Raw genomic sequence first — 8,957 nt, 5'->3', positions numbered from 1 at the left:
GCTCTTTCCAACTGCACCATGCTGCCTAATTTTCAACTGATTTTTTAAAAATTATCCACTGCAAAGGATACTGCTCCTTTGATATTCTGAGACCCCTGGGCTAGTGGTTGGTAATTGTCATTGGAACATTCTGGAATAAGACTCACCGTGAGGGTCTCTGACTATATATACTACAGCCGTTATTGGGTGCAGTTTTGAATTATGTATCCATGTCCCAGGTTTGGAAAATATATTCCTATAGCTTAATTAAACTTTTATATGCCTTGATTATGTAGATCTGAATTTTACAGCATTCTGATATCCAAGTTAGGGCTAGCTACCACCAGTTCTCCTAAGATTATTTATATATTTCTTATATTTTTTAAAAGCAATAACATAGTGAATTCATAAGTCATCTCTTTTTCAGGGTAACAATTTTTTTAAATCTGAGAACTGTTTTAGCTGCATCTCAGAAATTTTTGTAGTCTTAATGATTTTTTATGTGTATGTGTTTCAGATATTAATTGCTATGTAACATCTACTATTAAAGGATAATATTTTTTCTTTGACCATCACACTCTTTAAAATGTCATTTAAAATTACTTAGGTCTGGATATTTTTTCTTTTTATCCTTGTAGTATTCTTTTTATTAAATTAAATACTCAAAAAGACATGCTCATTATTTCTGCTTTTATACATACACATATACCTATCTATCCAATTTCTCTCTGGACTAGCAAAAGGTTCATTTTTGTAAGTATACCACAATTTGCTGAAAAATAGGCATATTCCTTAATGTTCCTATGTTGTAGAAATCCCTCTTCCATCTCTAAGTTCTACCACAGATAGTCAACATGCATTTATTAAGTTTGTACTATGTACCAGGTACTGTGCGTATATATATTCCTGGGAATATGGAGAAATGCCAAGTCACTGCCCCCAAGGAGCTTACATTATCATGAAGGAGAGAACATGTACATAAAAGACAGGTGGATGCAAGAGAGATAAAGTATAGATTTAAGTTTGCTTAATTCTGTTTTCCTTTTAAAACAAAATTGCGCTAGCTTTGGCTGTCTCTGAAAGAAAAACTTTCAAGTCATTTGTAATTCTTCCATTTCAATGATGTATTTTTGCATTTCATTTCACTTGTTATATGGATTTAAGGGCTATTCCATTTGATATATACGTTTTATACTATGAAACATATTGATAAACCTTTATTTTGATAAAAATAAACTATACATGACTATTTTAACAAAAAAAAAATTATCCACTGTTTGAAAATTGACTTTATCTAGCATAGCTCCGTACATAGTTCAAATTCATGCTTCTATGATATATGCAGAAGAAAACATCCCTATCCTTTACTCTACCTTCCCAAGCTCCAGAAAGCCCTTTTGTGCCTGCCTGTCTCCATTCCTCTCCATGGAAGGACACTTTCAAGGGGATTTTCTCTTCACTTTGTCTAGGAAGCTTTGCTGAAGTCTGAAACTAGATTTGCAGAGGGACTTCGGCAGTGATGCTATGTGTACTGACAGAGAAAATAAGCAAGTTAGTAGTTTGGACAGGTATTGCTGCCTACGTGGCTTTATTTGTAATAATAATTATGGGAGTCATACCCGAGGCATCTATAAAAGGGTGAATAACTTCAGCAAATTCTTTCATGACTTTATAATTCACAGAGATAGTTTTCAAGCCTTTTCTTTGTACCTCCCCAACTCTCAGAACTATGGTTTGTCACAAAAACTTATGTGGAACTAATTTTACCAGATTTCAGTCTGGCATCTTTTTCAACTTTGATTTGATTAGACGCTAATCATTACGACCACTAAGTGGCTGAGCGTTTGTGTCGGAGATGACTATCCATGACCATGATCATGACTATGACCCTTTGCATGCCACCATGACCATAACCAATGACCTCGATCACAACCCCTTGAACACCACCACAGCCTTGACCATGATTCTTTGTACGCAGCCATGACTATAGCCATGAGCATGACCAGGACTGTGACTTTGAACATGACCATGATCACAGCCCTTTGGGTACTACCACAACCTTGATCATGCCAATGGCCATGACCCCTCATATACAGCCATGACTCTAACCATAACCATGACTTTGTGCTTTTATTGCTTTGTGCATAGCCAGGACCAGGACTGTGATTTTTTTGGAAATTGTCTCATTTAAAGTACACAAGTTGGGGCAGCTGGATGACTCAGTGAATTGAGAGTCAGGCCCAGAGATGGAAGGTCCTGGGTTCAAATCTGGCCTCAGACACTTCCCAGCTGTGTGACCCTGGGCAAGTCACTTAACCCCCATTGCCTAGTCCTTAAAACTCTTCTGCCTTAGAACCAATATATAGTATTGATTCTAAGATGGAAGGTCAGGGTTTACAGTTTTTTTAATTAAATTTTAAAAATTAAAGCAAATGTTGTGATATATGATTGTAATGGAATAATACTGTCCCATAAGAAATCATGGGCAGATTAATTTTGGAAATGCATGGGAAGATATGAAATTATGAAGAGTGAAAGAAGGACCAAATTACATTATATAAAGCCACAGAAACATTGTTCAAAGAATGATTTGTATATATCCACCTCCAAAGAACTGATAAGTAGAAATAAGATAGTTTTCCATATATATATATATATATATATATATTTTTTTGGTCAAATGATGCCTTTCTAGTGTGGGGCAGAGAGAAAAGGAGGGAGATATGTAGGAACTTTAATGTAACAAAAAAGTAAATAATTAATTTAAAACAAAAAAGCTTGTGTTCTAATTTGTGGCAGTTATCATTATATTTGAGGGGCCTGTTGATCCTTATTTCCTTGTTTCCTCAAAATTGGTATCTACATGTGAAGCCAAAATAGCCAAATGGTTCCTCTCTCTAATCAATCAAGTACATTGCTGTGTCCATACAAACAGCTGATCAACTGAATTTCTTCAATGTCCAACTAGACATTTTCTTATTTTGTAAACACGGATACTTTGATGGGTGTGTAACATCACTGGTTCAGTTTCTCCTTTTAGAGATAATGATTATCATGCCTCAGGACTTCTCCTTCTATGACTATTGTCTTAAGTCTTTCCATAAAATCTTCATAGAGGATACCTCCAATGTATCATAGGTCTTCTAGTATAAACACAAGACTCAGGTTAAAATGTAGGTAGTGGAAAGACTAGCTCAGGTAAGCCAATTACTTTATGCCAGTGATGGCAAACTTTTTAGAGATGGAGTGCTGGGCTGTACCCCCCAAACTAGATGCCACCCCCCCTCCTCAAGACCAGGTGCTATACCTGTCACCTATGCTGGGTATGCCCCACCTCCCTTTATCCCACAAATGAGGGAAAGCACTCCCATTGGGCTGTTGGATAGAGGGGAGGTTAAAGTAAAAAATATCCTCAGCCACTGTAGAGAAGGGGAAGGGAGTGGTTTGAGCGCTCCACTCCCCTCCAGCTCTGCTGCCTCTGAGCCACCTACCCTACCCACTGTGTGCTCTGGGCAGAGGGAAGGAGGATGTGAAAAATGTCCAGGGTGGGTGAAGAGGGGGAGGGGAGCAGCTTGTCCAAATCCCTCTGCCTTTCTAATAATGAAAGCAGGGTGGGGTGAGGAGGGAGTGTGGCCAAGTACCCACAGAGAGCACTCTGTGTGCCATCTTTGGCACCCATGCCATAGATTTGCCATCACTGCTTTATACCAATGCATGCAAATACTAGGAATAATTAAGTTTTAATGAAATGAACTAAATATCTTCAAAGGCTCATCGAGACAGACTTACATTTTACCCATATGGCCATAGTAACAGGAAAATTCTTGCCTCTTCTTTTCTACCAACCATCTCCCCATCAGTTCTTGCTAATTCTTTGCCAAGCTGCTTTGTCTTGTACCACCACTTGGGAACAGGCATGATGTGGACAAGTTAATTCAACAAGTATACAAATTCCTACTATGTACTAGATAGTGATACTAACCTTAGATTTGATGTCAAAGGACTGGAGTTTTAATCCCCAACCTTTTCCATTTACTCCCCATGGAACCTTGGCCATTTGCTTAGCCTCCTCTAGACCTCAGTTTCCTCATCTGTGAAATCCAATTCTTAGATTAGATGACTTTTAAAGTTCCTCCCATCTCTAAATATAATCCCATGAACTAAGACTGGTCAATATGATATCTCTCTGTTTTCGGGGTGGCGGGGTTGGCTATACCATTTCTGTAAATGTTAAATAGTTAACTTTGGAGTAAGAATATCATTGTTGGCAATTTTGCATCTTTTGGAGAAGTAGTAAGTCTAAACACATTTCTATAATTTTAGTTCAGAAGTTTAAATGGCAAGTAAGGAAGAATCTTCAATCTCTATGATATATTTTCTTGCCTTTGTGACCCTTTCCCCCCTTCCTACAGGCCTGGGAATGGAGAATATTGGTGGAATCTTTGTTGTTCTTATCTGTGGCTTAATTGTGGCCATTTTTATGGCTATGTTGGAGTTTTTATGGACACTCCGACACTCAGAAGCAACTGAGGTAAGACTCCCTGGGAATTCCTATGTATGATGTTCACAGATGGAATACATTTCAACTATCCATGCATCATTTAAGAGGAAACATAGTACAGTGGAAGGTGTGCTGAATTTAGAGTTCAAAGACCTAGGTTCAAATTCTAGCTCTGACACTAATTTTGTGACCTTTGTTAGGTAAGTCACTTAATTTCTCTGATCTTCAGTTTTCACATCTGTAAAATGAGAAGAAAATGAGAAGAATAAATGGCTTCTAAGGTTCATTCTAGCTCTAAATCAGTGATCAGGGACCATGTGGTAGGGGCTGAAACAAGTTCCATCCTATATCTCAAGAAGTCCTAGATGTTCATGGTATGATTCAGAAAGTAGATTAAATCACACCTGGAATTCTCATACTCCTCTCCTCTACTTAAAACCCATAGCTCCCTTCAAGGCTCAGCTGATTCAAGAACCCATTTCTGATTTCTGTAGTCATTGCAGCCACCCAAAGTCACTTTGTCACCATTTTACACAGTGTCCCAAGAAGTCTTACTGAAGTTTTAATACCTACACAGGGATTTTTTTTAAATCAGACTTCTTTTATTGTCTCAAATTTTAATAACTGCCCATATGATGTATAGAGTACCCATATAAAAGAATGAAGGGCCCTTATTCAAAAGGGTGCTTTAAAAATAGACCAGCCCGTCATTCTTGACTTTGTTGTGTTGATAACTAGATAGAACCAATGGTTCATGAAGGAGACTTTTGAACAGTCTTCCTGAATCCATGGATCATAGCATGCCAGGCCCTTCTATCCTCTAATATCTCTTGAAATCTGTCCATGTTCATATTCATTGCTTATATGATTTCTGCTCTCCCCTTCCAGAAGCTTGTTGGTAACCTTGTCCTTCTTACTCCACTACTACTCTGCTATATTTTCAGAGTTGTTCATTCAAGTATAAGAGCCAGACACTGACATTTATTTATTTGACTATGGAAAAGCAGTAAGACCTGAGCCAGGCATGGGCTCTTGAGACACAAGAGGGGATCCACAAAGTCTCCTTTGGCCTTCATACCCAGGAGATAGGATACCTTGTTCCCCAGAACCGAGAAGAGAGATGGATAGGAAGTGATCTTTTCTAGGCATCAACATCCAGCCTGAGAAGGACAATCTAAATATGATACCTTTGGTTCTGAGAGGCTAGACTCTTTTCTTTTTATCTTATAGGTGTCTGTCTGCCAGGAGATGGTGACAGAGTTGCGCAGCATCATCCTGTGTCAGGACAATTTTCACCCGCGACGGAGGCGAGCTGGGGTGACCCGTCCCCGCCCCCCCATCCCAGAGGAGCGCCGACCCAGGGGCACCGCCACACTTAGCAATGGCAAGCTTTGCGGGGCTGGGGAGCCCGATCCCATTGCCCAGAGACTGGCCCAGGAAGCTGCTTTGGTGGCCCGTGGTTGTACACATATCCGGGTCTGTCCAGAGTGTCGGAGGTTCCAGGGCCTAAGAGCACGGCCATCCCCAGCCCGGAGCGAGGAGAGCCTGGAATGGGAGAAGACTACCAACAGCAGTGAGCCGGAGTAGAACTGACTTCAGAGAACTTGCCACAACTGGGATAGGGAGGGTGGGCAGGGATCAGATCAGGTGCCGCTGCACAAAGCTCAGACTTGTACAGTGTTGAATCTTCTCTCCACTTAAAAGATAATAATAATAATTTTTTAAAGAAAAAAAAAGATCAAAGAACCTGACACCCCAGCCTGAGATAGGACCCTCATAAGAAAGCTGGGTCCTTCAAAAGACTTTGCACCCAACAAGCAAAGGGGATGCTCACCCTCTCAGACTCAAAAGGCCTATCTTTTTCTCCCAAGGGGCCTTTTCCCTTTAGAAGAAAAGACACTGCAAGTCTGGGGCTGGAAAGGCCCATCCAGACCTGTCCAGCTCTAGGACAGAATTTTGGGGTGAATTGTCGGGCCTAGAAAAGGGCAATTGTACCCTGGGTCCAGTTCTCACAGAGAGAATTAAAACTCACCAGGGAAGTTTTTCTTTTCTGGATTTTGAGTTATTTTGTTTGGTTGAGTCTTTCTTTCAAATTTTAGTTCTTTATTTGTTTTCTGGTTTTTGGTGGGAGAGGGTGGGGTTAGGGAGAGGAAGAATCAATAATCTTTTTTTTCCCTTGTATTTTAGTGCCTGAAGTCTCCCAATGAATCAGACTTCAGGTGCTGAACTCTCCTTCCTATGCAGTGATTATGGGAATAGGAAATGGGTCCTGGGAAAGAAAGAAACAGGTGGAGATTCTCAAAGCCCATTCAAGGAGTTTTTTTGTTTTGTTTTGTTTTTTAAGAAAACAAACTAAACACAGATGCCAAAAACTAATCATCACATAAAGTCAACTCAGAGAGGCCTTGAAACGCCTGGAATTTCAGGGGTTATGTGTCTTTTCTTTTTTCCTTCTTAATTTCATTATTATTTCATTTGGTTTGGTCATTTGTGAGTGTAATGCTCTGAAGAGAGATGTATACTGAAGAGTATAATCCTCCAAAGCATCTCTTGGATGCTCTGATGAAGTTGGCCTTCTTCTGTGCACAGAAGGGAATGGGGTAGTACTTCTCCATCCCACAGTATTCACTTTGAAAGGTTGGTAAGGGATGTTCTCTGAGGAGCAAGGACAGAAGTCATCTCAATGGAATGGGGTGTACTTTTTGACAATTACATTATTTTAACCAACTTGGTAGTTATCTCTGGAACCCAATCCAGGGGGCTGTCTTGGTTTCAAAGATTTCTTGCTACTAGATATGAAGATCAGGTGTGTGGGTGTGGGTGTGGGGAATATGTATTAAGTGGGAAGACCAGAAGCAGTAAATAAGGGAGTTTTTCGGAGTCTAGCTAGAAGTCCAGTCTAATTCACAGGGATCTGGGAGCTGAGGATTCCAGAACCCTAATCTCCATTCTGACAGAAGACCCTGTTGGTGTGGCTTTGGAAAAGGTATTTAACCTCTTTATCAGCCACAAAAAAGCAGGAGAAATAAATGAATCCTTCCAAGAGTGTCAAGTGAGTTAACTAGTTATTGCTGTGCTTGCGAGGTGCTAGAGTTCTAATTGGATAGAAGGGAGGGAACTTCTAATCAGCTGTTTGACCTTTGCTTGGCTTCTGTGAGACTTTCATAGGAGAGTTTTCATATTCTGATGGAAAACAAATTCTATGCAATTTCTGATTGTAAACCTAGAAAATTCAGAGGGGGAAAGAAATAGATTACCACCACCACCACCACCACCACCCTGAATCAAAGATATGTCTTGTCCTCAGATTGTTTCTGTCTTGAATATTCTAAAATAAAGACATCCTTGGAAGAAGACAAGTTTATTTTCATGCTTTGGCTGTGTGGGAAGGTTGGCGTACTCTTCGTGCTAGGGCAATCCCAGGGGCTCACCGACCCCCCTGTGCATTTCTATAAAGGATGCCCATTCTGTCCTCAGCCAACCTGGTCCCCCTCCTGGATCTAAAGCCTCCTTTTTCTTTTCTTTCTTTTATTCTTCTTCTTTCAACCATTGATGACAATAAACTGCGCAGGACACTTGCTTATTATTATTATTATTAATCTTGCCTCACATCCAGCAAAGAAAGTTTGGATTTTGAGAGAAGGGCACCTGCTGGCAGACTGGCTACAGACTCGTCACTTGGTGCCATGCTAATGTACAATCTAGGGCTATGTCCCTCATTTGTGACAATGTGGTCAGGACTGTAAGATCACATCTAGGGTGGGGAGGGTTGTTTAAAAAAAACAAACTTGTTTTTATGAGCTGGAAATATTGATGAATAGAAAACTTTTTTTTAAAAAAATGAATTAGCAAACTAGGTGTTCCCATGAAGCATTTACACAATCTGTTTTGCCCTGTGTGGAATCAAGATGACACTGGGAGTACTACAGTGGTTTCCATAGCTGCTGAGACCATCACAGTTCTTCACCCCAGCTGATCAGTGAAATCACAACCAGCTGTTTTCTCCTTTGATTTGTCTTAGCTTTTTATCTGTTCGTTGTCCATACTTGTATTTTCTATCTGATTCTGTATATTAAGGAGTTTTTCCTTGTCTGTTTCTTCCTTTGATTGGAATATTTACAATAAAACAGAAATAAATCCTGAAATATCAGTGGATGGATAGATGAAAGCTGATTGGGTTTGGAAAGCACCGTGGTGATGTGGCTAATCCAGGCCCCCTGGAAACAAATAAACACATAAATACACCCTCTGTCTACCCCTCCGACCAACCCGCTCCCCCCCTTTCTCAGCCTTTCTACCCCTCTGCAGCCCTTTGTTCCAATCCCAGAAAAGTCTGGGTGGCTCCTTTCATTGGGTAGCCTTGGGAGTCTGAGCCAGTCCCCCCAGATGGATACACATGTTAATGAAGTGCCCGATTCGGAGGGTTTTGTCTTCCTAAAGGCACTTCTCACAGAATAGTCATCTATTGATTCTCAGG

The 8,957-nt window shown here is 40.3% G+C and overlaps 1 protein-coding gene across 4 annotated transcripts in view; it reads left to right on the top strand.

Annotated features, from left to right (window-relative positions):
• Window positions 1-8,627, top strand: part of GRIK4 (glutamate ionotropic receptor kainate type subunit 4) — a 787,563-nt gene extending 778,936 nt beyond the window's left edge. For all 4 annotated transcript variants that reach the window (XM_056794213.1, XM_056794214.1, XM_056794211.1 and 1 more), the window contains 2 exons: window positions 4,392-4,510; window positions 5,711-8,627. In XM_056794213.1, the coding sequence (XP_056650191.1) occupies window positions 4,392-4,510; window positions 5,711-6,067 (476 nt within the window). In that variant the 3' untranslated portion in view covers window positions 6,068-8,627. The remainder of the gene's footprint in view (window positions 1-4,391; window positions 4,511-5,710) is intronic.
• Window positions 8,628-8,957: the final 330 nt, after the last annotated feature.

This window comes from Monodelphis domestica, chromosome 4, assembly GCF_027887165.1.
Source record: "Monodelphis domestica isolate mMonDom1 chromosome 4, mMonDom1.pri, whole genome shotgun sequence".
Classification (NCBI taxonomy): Eukaryota; Metazoa; Chordata; class Mammalia; order Didelphimorphia; family Didelphidae; genus Monodelphis; species Monodelphis domestica.
This window is presented reverse-complemented; position numbering and strand designations above follow the sequence as displayed.